The 23,008-nt window shown below is 41.5% G+C and overlaps 2 protein-coding genes across 14 annotated transcripts in view; one reads left to right on the top strand and one right to left on the bottom strand.

Annotated features, from left to right (window-relative positions):
• The window catches only part of LOC102780776 (neurotrypsin-like), a 34,685-nt gene extending 21,074 nt beyond the window's left edge, over positions 1-13,611 (top strand). The window contains exons 7-14 of the mRNA XM_006790994.3: positions 4,205-4,383; positions 4,716-4,857; positions 5,014-5,234; positions 6,388-6,529; positions 6,625-6,903; positions 7,558-7,680; positions 7,793-8,061; positions 10,099-13,611. Coding sequence (XP_006791057.2) covers positions 4,205-4,383; positions 4,716-4,857; positions 5,014-5,234; positions 6,388-6,529; positions 6,625-6,903; positions 7,558-7,680; positions 7,793-8,061; positions 10,099-10,634 — 1,891 coding nt within the window. The 3' untranslated portion in view covers positions 10,635-13,611. The remainder of the gene's footprint in view (positions 1-4,204; positions 4,384-4,715; positions 4,858-5,013; positions 5,235-6,387; positions 6,530-6,624; positions 6,904-7,557; positions 7,681-7,792; positions 8,062-10,098) is intronic.
• Positions 13,612-19,435: 5,824 nt separating this feature from the next.
• camk2g1 (calcium/calmodulin-dependent protein kinase (CaM kinase) II gamma 1) overlaps positions 19,436-23,008 on the bottom strand; it is a 40,184-nt gene continuing 36,611 nt past the window's right edge. For all 13 annotated transcript variants that reach the window (XM_006790998.3, XM_035907865.2, XM_006791000.3 and 10 more), the window contains one exon: positions 19,436-21,999. The gene's annotated coding sequence lies outside the window, so the exon portion shown is untranslated. The remainder of the gene's footprint in view (positions 22,000-23,008) is intronic.

Here is a 23,008-nt window from a genome sequence, read left to right as displayed (position 1 = left end):
TCAGGAACAACCAAGGGAACGAGAATAAAACTCAAGCCGAGGAACTAAAATTCCCTGGGAAGCTGTGATCTGAACCGTGGGAAGCTGCAACAGAAAGGGGAACAATTACTTGTGTGCAGGCAAGGAGAGAGTCAAAACTAAACCAGAATTAGAACGCTGTGGCTTACAATCAGAGTCAGACCGTGGGGCTCGGATGGGAGGGTGTCCGTGGGAGAAAATAAAAGGAGGGAGAGACGGAGACTGAGGGAGTTCTCTTGCGCGCAAAACAGGCAGGAGATGTCTTCAATTGGCCGATGGCGCAATATGGCAGCCTCGCTTCTGTCAGTCTGCCCCAGGGCAGCTGTGGCTACAACCGTAGCTTGCCTCCACCAGTGTGTGAATGCGAGAGTGAATGAATAATGGCATTGTTAAGCGCTTTGGGTGCCTTGAAAAGCGCTATATAAATGCAATCCATCACCATCATCATCATCAATTGCCAGACGGTGACCACTAAGAGTGACTAACAGACTGGCGTGGAGCAGTGAAATAGTTCTCTGGTAATTGCCTCGGATGGAATCCAGGTGCGATGCTGACGACCCAACCCGAGGGCGTGGCCACTGAGTCAACACGAACACTACCTGTTCCCATGGACCATGACACATTCCCTTTTTGGGACAGTTGTTGCTGCCTCTCCAGTGCACCTGTTGTCAATTTTATTTGCGCTAAAGCAGATGAAATGGATTCACAGTGGTTTATGGTTCCAAATCGGAAAGATTGATATCCCTGAAGTTTAATTAACGTTGTGTATACTGTGATGTTTGTGTGTTCCCTTAATTTTTTGAGCATGATATATAAACATGGGATTGTGTGCTGTGTATTGAACTCCCCCAGGGTCTCTGACTGCATTTACATTACTGTAACTTCTTGATGCATCTGATGGAGAAAGAGCAAACGGCAGGATTTTTATTAGCCAAAGCAAATGTATCACACCACCTGCCCTAGATGCCCGATTTGGCTCCCTGTGACTTTGTCCTTAAAGTGTCGCCTTTTTGACTCAGTGGAGTAGATCCAGCACATATCCCAAGTGTGCAGGTTGTTGCAGGGCTGCTCAAGGAGACGACCTTCAGGGGGATAGCAGCCAAATGTAAATCCGGTCCAGCTTGTGGTGTTTATGTGTGGAGTTGCATAACTTTTTGACTGCACCTTTTGCTTGTGCTGGTGTTTATTTGTCTCACTCTCAGTGGAAAGACTAATGGCACCACAATTACACAAGATTTACAGGTTTGCAGTGTGGCAGCTGAAAATGACTGAATTGATGGGGCATTGTGGATGACACAAATACAGGGAACATTCAGCTCATACAGAAGATGCCAGTATCTTTAAAATCCAAAAAATGAGTTAAAACTGAATTATTTATCAGATGCCGTTGAGTAAGCTGGAGATGTTCAGGATTCTCCAGCAGAGCAGATTACAGTTTGTCTCATCTTGAAAATACCTCCTCACACACAGAATGTAAACCCTACGGAGAAGAAAGTGAACTTGTAGCTGCAAAGAGAAAGATCTTCCTCCATGTTTAACACGAGGTTGCATTTCATCTCCCGAAACACCGGGGGACACCTCACCATCTGTGTTTGTGCGTGTGAATAATAGATGTCCTGACACTGATGCACAGGTTCCCACACAGCTGTGTACAGCTGTGCGCTGATGTGTTTTGACACGCAAAACAAAACGAAGCAAACTCGATTAGTTTTTCCCCACATGGATTGTATTCGTTTTTTGTTTCGCTCTGCAATAGATAGAGAATACGTATCAAACATGTAGACACTTTGCATGCTGGCACTAGCTAACACTCCTCCTCCCTGTGAACAAACAGCAGAGGAAGAAAAACTCAAATCTGTGACAATAATCAATTACAAGTAAGAGTTCTGCATTTAGTGCTTTTGGAAGTGCAAGTTTTTAAATATAATGAGGAAAATGGAGAAGTAACAACATTAAATGTAAGTAATGAATGAAAAACACAAGGTTTTACTTTTTTTTAACTGATTAAAAAAGTAAATTATTACACTAATAAATAATTCACTAATGAATTGATGATTTATATGAAAGAAAATAAGATTTTTTTAAAATTATATCAGAGAGGCTGTAATTACAAATGTTCAGTATACATTAACCACCTGTATTTGTATTTTATTTATACAATGTTTATTTGTAAAATTTAAACAACACATGTTAACACGAGTGCATTTAAGCAGAATGCAACTATACAGTGCATATAAAACGTTTAGCCACAGCTACCTTGCAGACCGTGTCCCTGGTTGGGCTTTTTAAAGACACAACATATCAATGCTAATATCAGATCAAACAGAAAACAGCAACAAAGACCACACAAGCCATAATTTTGCCTGTTAATTAAAATTTTTAAGATTTGATGGCAAAGTGTTCAGAATCTGTGCGCCTTTTAAAATTTAAGAAGCTGTACTGAATACATTTCACTGTATAAAATCATTTTTAGATCACTTCCAGCCCTTCCCTGCTTCCCGTACTCTGATTCCTTCTATTTTTCCATATTTATAAATAACAAATAATTAGTTGATGGTTTTCCTGCAACATTTTGTACAGGGTGGGCCATTTATATGGATACACCGTAATAAAATGGGAATGGTTGGTGATATTAAAGTCCTGTTTGTGTGAGGGGGGCAAACTCAAGATGGGTGGTGACCATGATGGCCATTTAGAAGTCGGCCATCTTGGATACAACTTTTGTTTTTTCAATAGGAAGAGGGCCATGTGACACATCAAACTTGTTGGTGATGTCACAAGAAAAACTATGGTGTGCTTGGTTTCAACATAACTTTATTCTTTCATGAGTTATTTACAAGTTTCTGACCACTTATAACATGTGTTCAATGTGCTGCCCATTGTGTTGGATTGTCAATGCAACCCTCTTCTTTAATATCACCAACCATTCCCATTTTATTTCAGTGTATCCATATAAATGGCCCACCCTGTAGTTTGATATGTTTTACATTTCTTTTTAACAAACCTGCTGCATGCTATTTTTAGGTTAAACATCACTTTTCGCACAAGCAGAAACACAAAAGGGCTTTTTATAGCAAGCTGGGATTAAGAAGACATCACAAAAAAGCAGTTTATTATTTTGGATGATTTTATTTATTCAAAGAGTATCTTTAGAGTATTTTTTTGTCGTAGTTGTGTTTTTCAGAGTTATATCCAGCAGACTGGCAGATTTTGTGTCAATGAATCGTCCTCCTGGGAAAGCTGATCGTTTTGTGCGACACTGTGTAGCTTTATCAATGCCAAATTGTTGGGTCTAAACATGCAACGCTGCTGGAATCAGACCACGAGAGACTGCGAACAGAACACAAGATCCACTCGTACGTTTTACTTCCAAGGGGAGACTGCGCTCACAGAGCTAACACAAGCACACCTGTAGCCAACTCCAAAGCTCCAGTCTCCCCTCACAGCTTTTACTCCGTTACACAACCTCTCACCGTAAAACCCCTGTGGTGTATCGTAAAACCCAAGGCACTGTGTGTGTGCATGCATGTGCAAGCACGTGAGTGCATGTGCATGTGTCTCTGTAGATGTGACTTCCTGCCACACAATATATGCTTACAACTGTTCAACCACATTTCCTAGTTATCCAAAGGTCATCTCCCCTCACCTGTATATGGCTTAACCCCTTTAATGGTTTGCCATACACAAGCACAGGCGAGCCCCTAAATGGCCGGGAGTAACCATCCCTTACCAGATAAGGAAACCAGAAGCTTTAGATGGAATGTGCCTGCAGTTAAACACTATACCCTTCTCTACCATCCTGCATGTGGGGGAGGAGAACAGAAGAATATCTAAACATGCAGTTTAAGTCAAGGTTTACAAATTTAAGCACAACAATGGCAACATTTAACAAATCACCCCAACACAAATGTTGTGGGACGACAGTTTTGTACTATTCACTGTTTGGCTGCCTGACAGCATTTTATCTGATCCCTTTGTTTAAGTAAAACTGCCATCAATTTAGATGTTTGACTCTGCCAGTTAACCTGATAAATAAACTGAGGTTGTGAGGTAATTGGTTTTTAATTATTTATTAATGGCCTATTTATTCTCAGGTCTACCCTCTCTGCTCCTTTAGACAATATACTTATCTTATCTTAAGTAACCTTCTGGAAAAACCTTCTGTGTGTGTGTGTTTGTGTTGTAGCGGTGTGGCAAAAGCCTGGTCCTGGGCTCACTTCGGTCAGGGTTCAGGTCCCATCCTGCTGGATGCGATGAAATGCACAGGAAACGAGCTGTTCCTGGATCAGTGTCCTCATGGCAACTGGGAGCAGCACAACTGTGACCACATGGAGGACGCTGGGGTCTCCTGCAGCCCTTATACAGGTACACGCACCCAAACACACACGCATATACACAGTCACACATAGCAATTGTACACACTGATGAGCTTAAAGCTGCTATTTATAGCCGCCGGGCTCCGAACATCAATAAATCATTACTGCATAGAGCAGCAACATCCTGTTTGTGACAAGTAGGAACAGGATTTATGTGAGCTGAGCAGTAACATATCAATACATGTGATATGTTCTCTGATCAATAATTAAGCCAAAAAAAACACATTTTAATATTAATTTCAGATGTAGCATCTATGAAAAAGAATCTTCCCTTTGAGAAAAGAGGATCTGATTTTTGCTTATAACCACAAAATGTTTCAGATGGTGTGGTGCGTCTGGTTGGAGGAGACAGTCCCTGGGAGGGCCGAGTCGAAGTGTTTCATAACGGTGACTGGGGGACGGTGTGTGACGACCACTGGACCCAGCAGCATGCAGAGGTGGTCTGCAGGCAGCTGGGTTACAGGTATGAACACAGTTTTAGTCTTTTTGCATGCAGCTTTTTTCAGTGAAAATTGCAGCTGCACTCTTTGCACCCCAAGTTTGCCATAGTTACAACTAAGAAGACTGCTGTTTGCATTTTGAACACTTTATAAGTAGATAAACTCTTCTCCATCTCCAGGGGTCACGCTAAGGTCGTATCTGATGGGACGTTTGGCGAGGGCGTGGGCCTGATCCTCCTGGACGATGTCCAGTGCGAGGGATCTGAAACCTCGCTGCTTGATTGCCAACATGGGATCTGGGGACGGACCGACTGCTCCCACAGCGAGGACGTCGGTGTTCGCTGCAGAGGAAGGTCCGACGAGGAGACTAATGAGGTGCCGGTCATCGCACCTTCCACAGGCGAGTGATGGGGATGATTTCATGCGGTAGTTTAGGATGAATCAGCCGATTAGTTTTTTCAATTCTGAAACATTTTTAACTTTCGGGATAATTTTCCTCAGGATCCGCCCTTTACACACCTCCAATACATTGTGGTAGTGTCACATAATACAAAATTTCCGTTGCTGGATCCCTGCTTTGTGTTATGAGCATCTTTTTATGAGTCCATCACATCCTTCCTGATAGTTTTGGCAGTGTCCCACCAGGAATTGACAGATTCTGACATCTGTGAGACCTTATATTGAGGCGATGGCTGTTATTCTCTCAATAATACTGATATACGCTAAAAAAAACTGCAAAGAAAACGTAGTCAGAAATGCATAGGAGGAATCTGCGGTACTGAACAGGCCAATCGGAGTAGTCACAGCTGTGACTCAGGGGACTCAGGGGAGTTATTGCACACATACGACGCAGATTGAATGCAGAAGTTTAAACCAACTGTAAGTCATCATTTATATACAGCCTTTGTTGTGAACAACTTGAGGCTACCGCCTTGCCAAAGGACATTACAGCAGCAGCACTCACCACTTAGATTTATTTCCCCAAACTGGCAAACCTCCAGAGCTCTCCTCCTCACCCTTTAAGCCACTCATGCCCAGTGTTTGTATTTACAAAAATAAAGATCAGGTTTTAAAAATAATAACTTGAATTAAATTTACAAAGATATATTTCCTGTCTCAGAACATAATCACAATTTTAAAGAGTTTATTTTCTTTTTCACATAGTGGAAGAAATAAACCAGTTAAACCAGGAGTATCACTGCAGAAATTTGGTGGTGCTGAAATTTATTTTGCCACAAAAGGGCAAGATGTTGCTGCAGACCGCTGCTCGCATGCTGCCGGCCTTCCTTGTTTACACCGGTGTTTTTCTGTCCAAATGGTTTACATGTCATATGATGACAGCTGTGAAAATAAAGCGGTGTTACTGGCTCTGTTCTCCAGAGGTCCTGCTTCTCCGCTCGACACACACAGTCCATTAGAATGAGAACAGCGGCCGGATAAAGAGACACTGGATGACATTTAACACCGTCAGTGGGCATACAGCTACCTCCGTCTCTGTAGATGCGCAGGCATGAATATGAATGAGCGTTGTTTTTCTTCTTTTTTTTGGTTAGGTCCCCTGGTGCGTCTTGTGGGTGGCAGCAGCAGGAAGGAAGGTCGAGTCGAAGTGTATCTCCATGGTGACTGGGGAAGTATTTGCGACTCAGGCTGGAACGATCTGAACGCAGCCGTGGTGTGCAGACAGCTTGGACACAGGTTAATGTTTGTGTGGGTGAATGAGAGATGACAGTTTTAGTGTTAACAAAAACATACCATAAAGTCACATCTTCTTGAATGTGTGTCATCCCCAGCGGTCGAGCGGTTGCAGCTGGAGGGTTTGGTCAGGGGAAAGGACCCGTCCACCTGGACCAGGTGAGGTGCACAGGGAAAGAGGAGTTCCTAGGCGAGTGTCCCTCTCTGGGCCAGAGCATCCAGGGCTGCAGACGAAGGGAGGATGCAGGGGTACGGTGTGACATCACGCCACGAGAATCAACGGCACAGATTAAGCCTGAAGAGCCAAGCTGTGGGCTGAGGAAGATGGCCGAGGAAGATGGCAAGAGGAGGAATCAGGGAGAGGAAAACATACTCAGGTAGGGGAAAAAAAATCAGGTAAAACAGAATTAATGAAAATTTAAACCTGTTTTGCTTCACTTCTCAGACCATTTTCTCTAAAATATTCTCATTGGTGGCTTAACTGGATAGACAAATATATATATAAATATTTGGCTCACCTCCCAGCCCCGCTGGATTGTTCATGCAACCTGTGGCTTTCACAGAAATCACAGCATACAGCACATGCAGGACTTACAGGATTAATACTATTAAAAACTGGTTTTTAATAGTTTATAATAATTTGTATGCAATTTATAAAAAGTAGAAAAAAGCTGATGGCTGAGTTGATCTCTTTCTACACATCCAGTAAATTTCATATAAGACACACTATTTAAATTGCTTTTGCCTGCCTGCAAGCTGCTTTGCAACCCACCTCCACCCCGGCTCCTCTTTTCTGTGGTGTGTCTGACTTGGACCTGCTGACCTGCTGCTCCCAGAGCAGACATATGAAACGTTTGGCTAGCTGGTGAATCTTGCACAACTTTTGCTTCCGAGTTGGAAAACATCACATATTTTGTGGTTATTTTGGTTTGACTGACATTTATATGTTGAACAAAAGTTAATTTGAAAGAGCAACAAGATCAAAAAGAGAAGCAGGAAGTCGTTTTGATCTGTTCGTTCTTCTTGCTCAGGACCACATGGCCATGGCAGGTGTCTGTGTGGCTTCGGTCTCAAGAAGAAGACAGCAGTCCTCTCTGCAGTGGCACTCTGATCAGCCCCTGCTGGGCCCTGACGTCTGCATACTGTGTCACCAGGTAAATCCAAAGCAATATTAATAAATCAGTTTCTACACTGCAGTGGAACCACTCAGCGCAGTAATACACAAGTGTAAATCACCCTTAAGTTGCTTCTGTCTCTCTCCTGAAGGTTTGGCGGCGATCCCTCCCGGTATGTGGTGATAGTTGGGGGGTCCGAGCGGCGCCTCACACCGGAGCAGGTGGTGGTTCACAGGAAGTTTAAGGGTCAGAGCGGTGGACACGATCTGGCTTTGCTTAAGCTACCTAGCTCAAAGAATCACTGTCTGACCTTTGATCCCAACACCAATGCAGCATGCCTTCCTGCCACTGACACAGACTCAGGGGGAAGTACTCCGTCTTCTTGTGTGGTCACGGTTACAGCTGGCTGGACGGGTCCAGGTAGGCAGTTATATAAAGATAAAGTCTGAAAATATGTTTTAGATGAAACATCTGGGTGGAGGAGATCACCAGTTTGTGAGTAGTGTGTCTCAACACAGGTGCACAAATTTGCAGAAGTACAAGAATAACCTGGAATTGTGGAATTTTTGAGGTTTACTTTGACCAGTAAGTCATATAGAGGGTGCTGGGCTACAAATCAGAAACACTTTGATTCTGAACAAACAAACGTATAGAACAGTGAAAATCAGCAAATCTTCACATCAGTGTTTTATAGAGGACAGGATATAAATGAGAGAGCAGAGGAGCTGGACTAGTGTCTGGAGCAGGATCCCAACAATATGTGGCCGGATTGCTATGAAATTACTATGAAATTTAATACAGGTTTCCCTTTTCCACTGCAAACAAATCACAATGACATCGATGAGTTCCTAACTTTTCCTCTTGCGCCACCATGTGGTTAATATGTGCAGTGTTTGATGAAACTAGCCCTCAGTGGTACATGGATTAACAGGAAACTGCATTTCCTTTCATTCCCTGTGATTTGATTTTGTTTAATTAACAGTGAAAGTGCTAATTGACCAATAGGAAAATAACTGTAAATGAGCCATGACTCTAAAGGTTCATTTGTATCTGTTGTCTGGTGAAACCAGTTACAGCAGCTGCTTGAAAATGAAAAAGAATTGTCTCAGTTATCACATGCAGTAGAGCTAATTCATACTGACAAAAAAATTAGCAAAATGCACATCAATCATCAGGCTACGTAACACAAAAGGCAATGAAAAAACAGAAAACATGACACACGCACATCTAAGCCCTCCCACAAGATGAATTTTAATAACTCTGGAGATCCCATCACATTTCATCGTCTTTGTTCAAATACTTGTACAACAATGGCATTTCCATCAGCTGCTTCTGTACTGTCGGGTGCTAATTAGCAAAAGTTAGGGCTTACATTAGAATACTAACAAGGTAATCTCCCCCCCCCCCGCATAATCACGGCTTCACAGAGCTGCTGTAATCTTTCTAAAAATGCTCTAATTTGCAGACTTTTTCCAAAGCAGAAATATAAATGTTGGATAAAGCCATATTCCAAATTGGTGTTTCATTTTGTTGCGACACCTCGAACTGAAGGCCTTCACAAAGTGATTACATTTTTATGATAACATGCAAAGAGGAAAATGTAACAATAATCTCGAATAACTGAAAAATTAAGGTACTGATCACAGAACAACATCAATTTTCAAGACTTTGTTTAAACAGATTGTCAGATTCTTACTATAATGATCAGTAGTTCATACAATGAATGCCAACAACACCTTTATCCAACCGTAGTTAAAGCAGATGGGCTACAGCAGCAAAACCCAAAATTAGTAAAGTATTAGTATAATATTGTTATTATTAATTAGTGAATTAGTGATATGTTGATGATTTTAAATACTTCTATATATTCCTCAGTAGCTTGATCTAAAATAATGCAAATAATATGAGAAGTTATAAGTAACTAAAACGTTAAGTAAATGAAGTATGAAGTTGAATATTCACATTCAGAATGTGATGGAGTAAAATCAGAGCGCAGCATAGTACAAGTACTTGAATAAATATACTCTGTAACATTCCTGCTGGCTCTATCCATGCTCTCATCCAGTGGTTTTGGCGACTATAAGATTAATGGTACTCTACTCCAGTGGCTTTGGTGGGGTGGGGGTTCAAGAAGGGTTGGTGCCACTCTATGCGATTCTTCTAGACACACCCCTGAAAGATGGTTGGACATGGATGAACATGAGACCAGCCGGGCAGAAAGATGACTTTATAGTCTGTTTCTAAAATCAGTTTATAAGTTATTGATTGCAGATGTGAGCGTGCTCAGTTAGTACTCTCTTATGTGCTAAAACACAGCACCAATGAGTCCTTTGGCCTAACATGTTATACACCACGGTCCAAAATGAGCATAGAAACATGTTTATACCTGTAGCATTGCCTTAATCAGCTGTTTGCTTTAGTATTTGTAATCCTGTTGTCTTCTCTCTCTTCTTCTAGACTCTGTTCTTGCTTCCTGGGTCCCTCTGATGTCATCATGGCAATGTAAGAAGCGCTATGGCAACAGTTTCTCCAGTCACGGCACCCTGTGTGCTGGCAGTCCTCCAGACACCAGCCTCCTCCATGACAACAGTTGCCAGGGCAACTCTGGAGGCGGGTTAGTGTGTCAGGCGGAGACAGGTCGATGGATCCTCACTGGCGTTGTCGCCGGGGGTTACGGCTGCGCTGATCCCTCCTCACCTGCGCTCTACACGCGAGTCAGCCGCTTCAGGAGCTGGATCGATGAGGTCATCAATGTTCAAGCACGCCCGGAGGCGCCAAACGCACATATACAAGAAGATCTGCCACACAATGACATAACACACACGCACAGCGAGGGCAAAGATGTGTCCTTCCACACGCACGGCAAACACGCACACGATCAGCAGCCATCAAATGAAATCAATGAGATTAAACACACACACTCTCATCATTCACACACCAAAAACACACACACACGCCGGGCGGAGGACGCAAGCACACAAATTCTGGTCTGATTGAGGCCGTGCCGTTGGCTTACCACCTGTGCCATGTGACCGCCTGAGGAGGGTTAAAGGATGAGGAAAAGAAAAGAAAGATGCTCCCAAACTTCAGTCAGTGCAAATGGCCGTCTGTCAAATCTAAACTCAGTCTTCGTGAATCGCGGGTGTGTGCTGTGGGCAGGCTTTCCTGAGCTGTACGGGTCATTTGCGGTGCTCAACGTGTGAGTTTCAGCCCGTTTAGACCGAAACAGGTCGACAGATTTATCAGCACGCCGATCAGGCCCTTTTACTGAAAAAAAAAAAAAAATCCCAATTGCATGTACTTTAAGGAATCTACTGCTCGCGTAAAATATTCCGGGGGGAAAATTTTGAGACGGTCACACAAGAATCTATGCTAATTTCACCTATTTAAATTGTGTGAGCTTAAGAAAAAGAGCAAAACATCAAGTACAAAGGCTGACTGACCATCACTGATGTCCCTTTGAGATGATTAATGTAGATAAACTCCAAACTCCTCGCAGAAGGTGAGGCTCGTCCCACATTAGGTTTTTATAAAAATCCAGATGTGGCTTTCTTTTTCAAACAGGGCTTCTCTCTTCAGGCTGTTGTCTTATACCTTTACTGGTGAAAGTGCAGTTGTTCATTTGGACCCATGACTAAGCTACTTAACTCAGGACCATACCACTGATTTAGCAAGTTTTAGTGCATTTATTACAAATGAGGTCACTTTAGCTTGTTTCTTATTTGGATAGATTAACCTTATTTGCCCCTTTTAAAGCGCTTATTAATGCCTTACTGAGCCAATCTCCTTGTAATCTCCTTTATCTTCCTTCCTTTCACGTCACCTATCAACCAATCACGGTCTCTCCCTGATCCTGGTTTACCCGGAGGTCTCTTCCTGGTAAAATTGAGTTCTTCCTTCCCACTGTTGCCAACATTGTACTTACAGGGGACTGTCTGATCATTGTAGTAAAAAAGGCTATTGCATCAACTGTTTGGGAATTATTAATACAAAGTTGTTGTACGATTGAATAAATTAAACAGATAAAAGATCCAAAGTTGATTATAAGTGTTGACCTTGCATTTGGTAGCTGATTACTGAAACACTTAAGGCACAAAGCAATGAAAGTGAAGGTGACCATCATTGGGCTGAAGAACCAAAATAATCCCATCAGAGAGATAGCAAAAACTTTAGGAATGGCCAAATCAGCAATCTGGGACATTCTGATTACACTCAAGAACAACAAGGCCAGATTAGACTTTGCCAGAAAACAGAGCGACAGATGAAACCAAGATTAACTTGTGGCAGCATGATGGGAAGACAAATGTATGAAGAAGGAGAGAAACAACTCATCAAGTTCTGTCAGAGCTTTGCAAGGGAGGAAGCCGAGCATTTGGTGTTGTCCATAGGTTTTAGACTTCAGGCGGGGGTTTTGATCCAAGAATTAAAAACAACCGCTATATTGAAAATAATGCTAGTTTGTCCAGTTAATATGTTTTAAAATGGCTGTAATTCCCACACAGTTAATGGAATACTTTAGTAAAACCTTGAATTGAAGCTGAGACTCTGCACTTTAATCACATATTGATTGCGTGATTGAAAATCCACTGCGATGGTGTGCAGAGGCTAAATTTAAAAAAAAATCTTATTGTCCAAATATTTATGGACAGACCTCTACCTAAACAAACTGATGTAGTGATAAAGTACAATCATGCAAAGTAAGGGATCATTATGTGCTTTGTCTTGATCATTGATATTTGCAGTAAGCCGCAAATATCACACAAGCTTAGACTAACCCAATACAACCAAAAGGAAATAAGACAAATTGAAATACATATGAGAAATTTAATCATTGTGTGTTACATTATATGACAGAAATATATTAATTTTTCTATTATGCCAGAACCTTTAATAACATCAAAATGCATATTATTCTTGGTTAAATGAAATAAATTTTAAAAAATGGTTAAAATACAATTTTATAATAATGCCAATGATTTTCTTTTGGCTGTGGTTAAAAAGAAGAATCCCTGCTAGTGTGATTAATGTGTTATTAATTAATGTGATTTTTGTGCAATACAAAATCAAAATCCCTCACACTAAATGTCTTATCTGTAGATATTTTCTCAGAGTAGTCTAGGGGTAAACCAGGCCGCTCATCCTATGATAACAGCATAGAACAAACAGCTGCAGGAGTCTGCTCATTGATTTCTGATGTCTGAGCAGAGAAACAAAGGAAACGGTGGCTGAATGACAACAACCTTGTTTAGAAATAAGTCCACGGTTGCATTAAGTGTATTGGTTAAAGAGCTAAAATGTGCAAAAACATTGGTATGGTCCTTTAAAATTGTACAGGACTCTCCTTTTAAAGCCATTGGAAGCTGACTGTTGGGTCATAAATATCTTTTTGTACTGGCTCTAGATAGATAAATAGACAGGTCCTCAGATAGACAGATAGCTAGCTGCTACTTCTGCATTTAGATAGTATGTGTTCTGCATTCATTCTTGACTGAATTAGATAGCCGAGCTGGTGAAGTTAAACGTTGTCTGATCTGTTGTTCTCTGAGCAGATGTGTGATCTGACCAGAAGATGGCGACATTGCTCTATTTTAACAGGGTCCATCAGGCACCCTGGTGGTTCTTTTTATACTGTTTATGCTGTAAGTGTATGGACTTGTGCTTAATATACTGTGAACCATTGTGTCGTGAAGCATCCTGTAACCTTCAACTCCAACATTTCTCCAAGCCTGTTGTTATAATCCTGTACATAAACTCAAGCCCTGATACCACAGACTTGATGTTTGACCATGCAGATCCTGTTGGTTCATGTAAATACTGTATGTCTCTGGCTGGGCGATGAGGGCGCAGACAGGCTAAAGGGTTTCAGATGTACTCTTGCTTTACCTGTGTTAAACCCATCAGCTGCTCCTCAGTGTAATGTGCTGAATCATGGTTGAGTATTAAAAATGTGTACCTGCTGATAACAAGTGAGTGTTGCTGTCGTCTCTGTTTTAGCACCAGATATTTATTAATTAGCTTTCCTGAACTCTGTTTTCCCCATGTGGCAAGAAAACAAGAAAAGAGCTAAAAAAAATGCAGTTCCTCTAATGACCACTTGAGGCTCTGAAAGGGAGTGAATTAATATGTTTAGAACCTGAAACGGTGGTTTGGTTACTTTTATTGACTGTACTTTATTCTACACATGGGCACTTCTCACACCAAGAAGAAAAGAAAAATGTGGCCAAAATGCTAAAATTCAAATTGTAAATAATCTAAACTAGTGGTTCTGTCCATCTTTTATTTACAGTCTATGCTTTCATGTCCATTAGATCATCGATCCCCAACCTTGTCTGACAATATTTTCACGGACTGACCTTTTAAGGTGTCGCGGATAAATACAACAAAATAAAAGCAGTAACGGTACCAAAACAAAGAAGATTTATTCATAACACACAAAGACCCAGGGAAACCGAGCTAACGATAAAAAAAAATAACGATTAAAAACCCTGAAAACCATCAATTTTACACCCGAGCCTCAACTTTGCGGCCCTGTACCAAATGACTGGTGGACCGGTACCGGTCTGTGGCCCGCTGATGGGGACCGCTGAATTAGATTATATTGTCTCAACACTTTCCACTTAGAAATATTAAACTACAAAAAAATCTTTCTGGTTTTCATAATCTTGGTTGGTTTCCATACTAGAAACATGGATTTTATAAACTGTGGGGGGAAAAAAGTGTGAGATTGCTTACAAAACGTTTCTACCGTCCAAGTAATTGAAAAGTAAATCTGCTTAGCTGCTGCTCTCAGTCACCCATGAGCGCTGTTAATCTCTTCTTTTGTTGGAATGGGCTCCCCTCTGAAATAAAAGGGGATCAGAGAATACCCTTGCTGGACTGGATTGACCAGACTATTGAAAACTGTAGAACGAGTGATTTATAACGAGTATAATTGAGATGGTTTTGTTGGGACAAGGCTAATTATTTATAAATTTGACTAATGATGCTAATGATTTGAACAAGATGGGATGCGATTATTGGGATACAAATTTGAATTTGGGCTGGGAATATCGGATTAACACTTAATTTAAAAGTGTATAAAAAATCTTTGCTTTTTATCTTTCTCACTGTTTGTCTTCTTGTAACCTTTCCTTAATTTTCCCTTTATTCCTTTTATTTCAGACGTGGATGAAATAGTACAATTTATTCTCATTTAAGGGTACTTATACCACAATGCAAAAAAAAACCTAGAAAAAAAAAGTTAGTTTTATCTGAGCTACAGTTCAAAATAATCCTTATTTAACTTGTACTGGGTCCTCTGCCTTAGCTCCACTCCCTTTAAACTGCCTTTCTTCTGATTGGCTGCCCCTCACAAACAGCAGATGACCATATTAGGGAAATCCCCTCCCTCTGATGTCATAGAAAGCCAAGAATAGAAAAAAAGTGTGAAATTGAGCATCTGAGCAGTCACATGTTTGATCCCATTCCACCAATCAGTCGATAATGTGTCAGATGAGTGTATATATGATCACAATGAAGGAAAATTGTGATAAAACCCCTTCAGATAATGCAAAAAAAAAAAAAAGAATTTTCCAAGTAACACAACTTAAATTGTCTGATAAATCTGTCAAATGTAAGAAATAAATGGTAAATATAAAAACATAAATAAATGATATAAATTTTCATCAACACTTTTGTATTCATACAGCCCTTTTTCATCCTCCGGGAGTTTCAACATTCAACGTCTGCCTAAAACAGGTTACTGACACAAACACCAGAGCAAAAGTTCAGACAGATAATGATGAGCTATGGAGAAACAGCACACAGTGGTGCGTGCACACAGATAATTGCTGTGTCATTTTCTAATTTAAGCTTGCAGAGCACGTGTATGGGCTGCATTCATACCCTCAGGTGAGTGGATGCATCTGTGTGAGCCAGTGAATAGTGTTATGTGGGCCTTCAGTAGGATACAAGATAATATGTTAGTTCACCTTTAACTGAAAGATTAGAGCCAAGTTAATCTGGCTTATTCAGTATGTTTGAGTATCAGGGCAAAGAAAACACGAGCTCGGAGATGAAAAACAAAAGCTGATATTGTTTTCCAGGAAGTAACATTGTGGTTTACGTAAGCTTGCCGCCATGGCTTCCTGCAGCAGTCTCTGGTGTGAAGAACAGTTTCAGTTTCTCTGAGGTCTTCACTGAGCCCATGTCTGTTGCAATGTTTCCTCAACTTCTGTGAGGCCTGCTGGGACAATAATGACCACTGCTAGTTTGCAAACTGCAAGCAGGTCTCAGATCAGTTTAAAGGAATAAAAGAAAGAGGCACAGACAAACCTGCCACAGTGGATGGAGGTGAAGCCTGCGAGAGCTGCACTTTTACAGAATTTCTCCATGAACGCCTGACATCTTTGTATGAGAGTCACCTGGAGCCTCCACAGGGTTGAAGGCCTGAAGAGAAAGACATGCTGTGCAATCTTAAGGTCACTGTGGACTACAGGATGCACTTCTTCTGGACTTGCTTAGCAGGACGGAGCGTGTTTGCACTCATTCAAGACTTTGAATGAAGAACTCGACCCATATTTCCCCTGTAGCACAGATCCTATGGCTATAATCCTTGTAAAAGCTTATCAAGATATGTATTCTACACATTAACAGGATTAAGGTTCAAAAGTGGGCATTTCAGTCCTGTCAGACCTAAGGTAATATGTTCAGATGTTCAAACACTTTATGTTTTAGTAAACTTACATTGTGGTGTGGCTCATCTACACAAGAATAAACACCTGAGAGGATATACAGTATCGGGGTGCTGTGTGCAGGAATAACACAAAATAAACTGCAATGCTGATGCTGATGGTTGCATGATGCAATGGTCTGATGCGTTGTTAACAGTTTTTGGGCTTCAAGGACTTTTGTAAAAGCTTTATGAGACAAAAGATTTGAAGTGAATAGTGTGAAGATACCAAATTTATTCTAACACACATACACCCTCCCCCCTTAGCTGTGCTGTTTCCTGTGATAGCCTTTGAAACGTTGCTTTTTTGTACTGCCAGAGACACTGAAATGTAAAAGAGAACTCTGCAACAGCAAAGGTAGTGGAACAAGTTTAACTTTTAGGGGTTAAAAAGAGTTTAAAACATTATTTTGGGGTGAAGTCAGCAAACCTTTAAGTGGTTTTTGTCAAATTTCAGTTTTTATGTCCCTGTAACTGTCCCCAGTAAATGCTCCGAGGTGTTATAAGACGGCTGGATTTTGGGCACAAAACATCGATGGACTTTAAAAGCATTTTGAACTCTTTGATGTGCTGACTTTTGGGACTTGCAGTCAGTGAGCACACATATTTCACCTGGACACTTGATGTTGAAAGCTGGGACATTTGCTCTTTTCTCACTAATATTTTTAAAACTTATATTTTAAAACGTTTCCAGTTTTGCAAACTAACCAAATAAACTCACAGTGGATAGAATCTGTGGGCTGTATCTATGAGTCACTGGTGAGTTTCTAGTAGTAGTGACATCAGTGGTTACCACCTTAGGCTGAGGGATTTTGTTTGTGCGAGGCTGACAACAACCGAAATGGGTGGAGCGGGTTTGTGGACTGGATACCGGCACGCCTTGGCGGAAAATGTGTGATTTTATATGATGTTTTTTAAGTAGTTACAAGCATTTTGCAGGATCACCTTGCCACAAAAGCTGAGCATGATTGAAAAGACTTTTACAAACTCTGAGATGAAAGAATGAAAGACGGGGAAAAGTCCTTTAAGACCTCAGCAAAGTCAAAAATAATTTACATTCGGGAGACTTGTTCTGGCTTTTCTCCCAATTTCATAGGCACTAAAAAGTCAGAGGTCAGAGAGAGCTAACAAGACACATTCCCTCCAGAGTTCCTCCCTTTCTGTGTCTTTGATAAAGTAAGTATAAGTGTGGAAGTTAACCAACTGCAGAGCTCTTCTCATTAATCACACAGAAAGCAAAGGAACCAGGGGGAGCTGTCCTACATCCCAGATTCACACACACACACACACACACACACAAGCCAGACCCTTAAAATAACCGGGACCATCATAAATAACAGCACAAAACCTTTTTAAATGAAGCTGAATCATTACTCAACACTTCAGTGTTCGGCTCAAATAAGACCACTGTAAAATGTTAAAGGCTGAAGTGGTGAGAAGGGAAGCTGCACTATCTGTTGAGCAGCGATTGCTTTAGTCTGTATGTATGTTAATGGCCTGCAGGCTTTGCAGTGTTACTCGGGGCTTAATCTGAATTCGTGATGCGATGACAGTCCTGCACAGAGGGCAAATATTATGCCAGCTGTTGTTGCTCAGTGCATCCTGCCAACCAGTGACACACAACCTACTGCCAGTTTGTTTAACTCTGCTCTAATCAAAATCTTCCTCCTGCAGCAAGCCAGTGTCTCCTTGCTTAACATCGCCTGGGACAAACTAGTATCCTTCCTAAAATTCCCCAAAAGCGAGTATGGGAGCAGAGATTTTCAGCATAACTAATCAATGTTGCAGTGTTACATAATCTGCAAAGTGTGTTACATCTCTATTAGCGCCAAATTTGGTGATTTCAGGACAAGCATGAGCGACCATGGTGACAGAAAGCACACTGGGTAAACACAAAGGGTTTTTGGCAGGTTCCTCTGTCTGGGAATGGATGGAGTGCAAGCGATGGATACCTTTCTACTAAGATTTTTTTTCTTTTTAAGAGAAAGGACAAAAATGTTTCCATATGACAGTGGCTTTTATGAGGTTAAAAAAAATAGCAACAAAAAAGAATCTAAGTTGAATTGAATGAAAAACAGGTCAACAGTGTAGCATTATTATCCTCTGGGACCCACTGGGGCATTTTAGCACATTACACCTGGTCAAGACAACCTGCTGAAGTCCAAACTGACCATCAGAAAGGAAAAGAAAGGATTTAAGTAGTCCACCCTGATCTGCTTTTTTGTCATTTTCTCACACAACCATCTTTAGGTTTACAAATAACAGTCTGATTAAAAAAAGAAACTATTCAGTGTGTGGCAACTCTCTTGGTGAAAATGCCTGTTGATCTCAGAGGAGAATGGCCAGATTAGACACAAACCGCTCATTTCAACCAAGGTACGCAGGAGTGTCTCTGGACGTACAACATATCAAACGTTTATTAAAGCACATGGGCTACAGCAGCAATGATCACACTGGCTGCCAGTCGTGTCAGCTAAAACAAAACAGGAAGCTGAGGCTACAAGTTGCACTGAATTGCCAAAATTGGGCAATATAAGACTGATCTGTGCAGTCTGTTCGGCTGTAATACTTGAATGGTAGGGTCAGAATTTGGTGTAAAAATTGGATCCATCTTAATTTGTACTTATAGTTCAGGCTGGTGTTGGTGTAGTGTGCACTGTTTGGCACACTTTTGGGGGCTTTAATACCAATTAAGCATTGTTTAAATACGGAAGAACATCCCACGTCCATCCCTTTGACCTCAGTGTTGCCTTCTTCTGATGGCTGCTTCCAGCAGGATAACATGTCATGTCAGAAAGCTTTGATCATATCAAACTGACTTCTTGAACATGACAGCGATTTCACTGTACTCAAAAAGCCTCCAGTCACCAGAATCATCATAGATGTGCAGCAGCTGTGTGATGCTGTCATGTCAATATGGACAAAAATCTAAGAGGAATGTTTGCCACAGAGGACAGAAATCCAACTGTGCTAACGTGGTGTACTTAATAAAGCGACAGATGAGTGCATCATATTGACATCGGCTTGTGTTGAAGCACTCGGTGAAAATCCTTGCGACAATAAATGACTCTAAAGACAAACCAGTGCTGAAATAGTATTTTTATTAAATACTTTCAAGATCCAAGTTTGAAGAATAACAAAGCTATGATGAAGACCAACTAACACTCAGACAAACACTTGATAGTCGTCAATTCATGGTTGTATTTCATTGTACATCATGATCATGCAAAAAAACTCCAGCATCCATGTGAAGGCTGGGGAGAAAGCGCAGCCCAATATTATATCATTACAACGCAGGGAAAACATCGAGGGCCTCATACCAAGCTACGGCTCCTGAATCTATTTTTTTTTCTTTAAATTTTGCTTTTTTTTCAAATATTTTTCATGTCACCTATTAAACATTCTGGATGGAGGAAATTCATATTTCAAAAGATGCAAATATCATATATTAACACTAGCTCCATCCGTATTCCGGTAGGTACATGGTAGAAATGTGTAACTGAAACATGCATATAACTAGGTCTTCCCGCTCTGCTTCGTGACATGTGTAGGTCCCAAAAACCTGCACGCCCACACCAGAACTTTCTCAAAACTCCTCCCAACTGAGCAGGCACGATTTAAAACCACCAAGGGTAGATTAGATTAAATAAATAATTTAGTCCTGATCAATATCTATCATTTCATTTTGTCTTTACTGCTTCCCTCTTTTCCCTTTTTTTTCTTTTTTTTAATTCCTGTGTGCGAGGGACAGTGCAGAACTCCAGCTTGGCAGATCGGCAAATTACCAAAACGACAAAGTTAACAGCAACAACAACGAAAGAACTCAAACCAGTAACACGGAAACAACAGAGAGAGAGAGAGAGAGAGGTACAAATAAACATCTCAAGAGCAGAGTCTGAACACAGAGGGAGGGGGAGGCAGACACCTTGCAGGTTGGGGGGCGGGGACGGTTTCGGATACAACTGTCGCACATGGATGGAGACGATTAAGCAGCACGGCGAGGGCGGCGCCGATGGTTGCAGCAGCGGTGTGGATATGTTACACAGCTTAAAAACACCACCAGGCGTGCGCGTGTGCATAATATGATATGAAAAGATGGCTCACAGCATTGTGGGATCAGGACTAACGACACTATTATGAAGGTCTTCATATCTAAATATGCATCTATTAGACTGAATTTGGGGGGAGGGGTGCTCAAACTACTTTTCAACCTGTTATTTTTCTTTTATTCTTATTCCCCGTCTCAAAGAAAAAACCCAAACATAAAACAGTCGTACGGCCATGGATCTAGAGCTGGTAGCCTACACAAGCGTGTGTATTCATGTTTGTCGTGATCGGTTGGAGAATTTAAATTACAGGGGAAAAAAAACCCAACAACAAATGTTGCTCCTAATCTACTTGGGGAGGTCACAGAGGTCATGGGGTGATTCCCACTGCCCAAGTGCACAGGATGAGTGTCTCTTAGATACATGTACATATATTACACTTTTCTACATATATCTATACATACACTGTATTTACACAGTGATTATAAACAAACCAGGGCCTTGCAGAAAGCAGAGAAACAGCGTGGGAGGGAAGGTTAAAAAAGAAACTGGTTAAAAGAGAGAAGAGAGGCGGGAAGGGATTAATGAGGGAGAGGCGGCAGCAGCAGCCCACTCTCTCCCTCCACTGCATATAGACATAACAGAACCTGCTAGCAGCTAAGGTTAGCTTTAAATTTCGCACAATAAAAATCCCTCATTTTTAAAAACCAAAAAACAACAAAAACTCAGCTGCTTTAAAAAGGAGCCAGAAAACATAATGAAGGAACGCAAAAGGGATTAGGACGCTAAAAATGCAACAGAACACATACCACCCCCCCACCCCCCCCCACCCCCACAATAACACAGTTTCCGTTCTGGTGAAAAAACAAACAAACAAACAAAATAATAATTAAACAAGCACACAAACACGTAAAAAGCCTAAAGTTCTACACTTTGGTGCGTCATGTTTTTGATATCAAGTTTCTCTGGTCATCGACTGTCTGACTGAGCCAACCTGATTTGTTTTTCCCTCTTTAATTCAGTGGGGGAAATAACAAACTAAAAATCTCCCTACATCTTAACAGCAACAGTCCAGGTAGTGAGCAGTTTCTACCCAGTAATCTCTAATGTGACCAAAATCTCAGCTGCTAACTTGACACTCCTCCCTGTTCCTCCGTTATTAGATAGTGAATATAAATGCTTGGTTGGGTTTTGGTGGTTTTTCTGGTACATCTAGTCATAATTTACACAGTATATTCATAACTCATACTCATAAACTGTCACAAGTTCAACTGTAAATCCTCTGCTCCCCCAGGACGTCTCATCTCGCGCGGGCAGAAAAAAGATGGCTGCCAGGGGAGGGACAGAGGGCAAAGACGCGCCCTCCAATCAGGCGCCAGATGCATGCATCATCCCATGGGGGCGGAGTCTTGTGTTCAGCCAGCCCCCAGCAGGTCAAAGGAGGGACAGGATTGGTTGGTATCGTGGAGAGGGATGCGATCTCGCCCGGCCGGGCTCCTGGCACTAGCCAATCCACGCAGAGGACGGACCTCTTAAACACGCTCGCTGAAAAAACACTGCCCCCCAAAACACACACTCCAGTAGACTGGAGGCTCAGGACCACTGGGAGGGGAGAGGAGAGAGGATAGGTTGGTACCACAGCTGGAATCATCAGAATGTAAACAGTTCCAAGAATAGTTTGAGTTCATTGCTGGTTCTTGTTTTTGTTGTTTCACTAAGTTTGTGTTGGTGTTTTTCTTAAAACATCACAGTCAGTGCTGCTTCAGGACTATCACTGAAATGAACCAATCACATTTTTGCAACCTAGGGATGGCAGGTGTGTCTTCAAGGCTTTCTGCCAGAAAGGCTTTTCTTTAATTTAAGTTCTTACTCCTGTCAAAGCATCTGATTTACTGATAACCATCTTCGCCTAAATCTAACCCAGATTTCTCTTCTTTTTGCTTAAATTTGATCAGATTTGCCATTTTGGTGGCGCAGCAGTTATCACTGTTGCCTCACAGCAGACAGTCCTGTGTTTGGACCTTGGTATGGCCCTTTAGCGTGGAGTTAGACTGGAGGCTTGTGCTAGTTTGTGCTAGTTTTCTCCAGGAGCTTCAGCTGTGGCCAAACTCTTGAGATCAAGAATCTGGCCACAGATGGGCAGGAAAACGGCCACAGATAACGGTTGATGATTAAAAAAATAATAATAATAATAATTGAATAATAGTCCAACAAGTCCTTCCATCATCATCACTTCCTTTTTTCCTATCTTTCTTCCCAATTCATCCCAAAACTTAATTTCTACCTTCTTTTCATCTTTCATCCCTACCAGTTTTCCTTCTTTCCTTCCCTTCTAACCTTTTCTCCTTTCCTTCCATCCCATGACACCAAACCAAGCCTTATTTAAGCCAGTTGAAATAGTCCATAAAGCACCATTAATTTGAAGTTGAGGAAACAACACCAACCCGGTGATTAGGGATGGGTACCGGTATCCGGTGCCATGATGGCACCGGTTCTGACATAAACGGTAGTAACCAGACCGAAAAGCAGCGCACATTTCGGTGCTTTTTTTCCTGAGATGTCACACACTTTGAATTCTAGCCAATCATTTTACGTTTCCGAGGATAGTAGG

This window comes from Neolamprologus brichardi, chromosome 8 (genome assembly GCF_056152115.1).
Source record: "Neolamprologus brichardi isolate AB-2024 chromosome 8, ASM5615211v1, whole genome shotgun sequence".
Taxonomy (NCBI): domain Eukaryota; kingdom Metazoa; phylum Chordata; class Actinopteri; order Cichliformes; family Cichlidae; genus Neolamprologus; species Neolamprologus brichardi.
The sequence above is the reverse complement of the archived record's forward strand: the minus strand, read 5'-3'. Positions and strand labels throughout refer to the sequence as shown.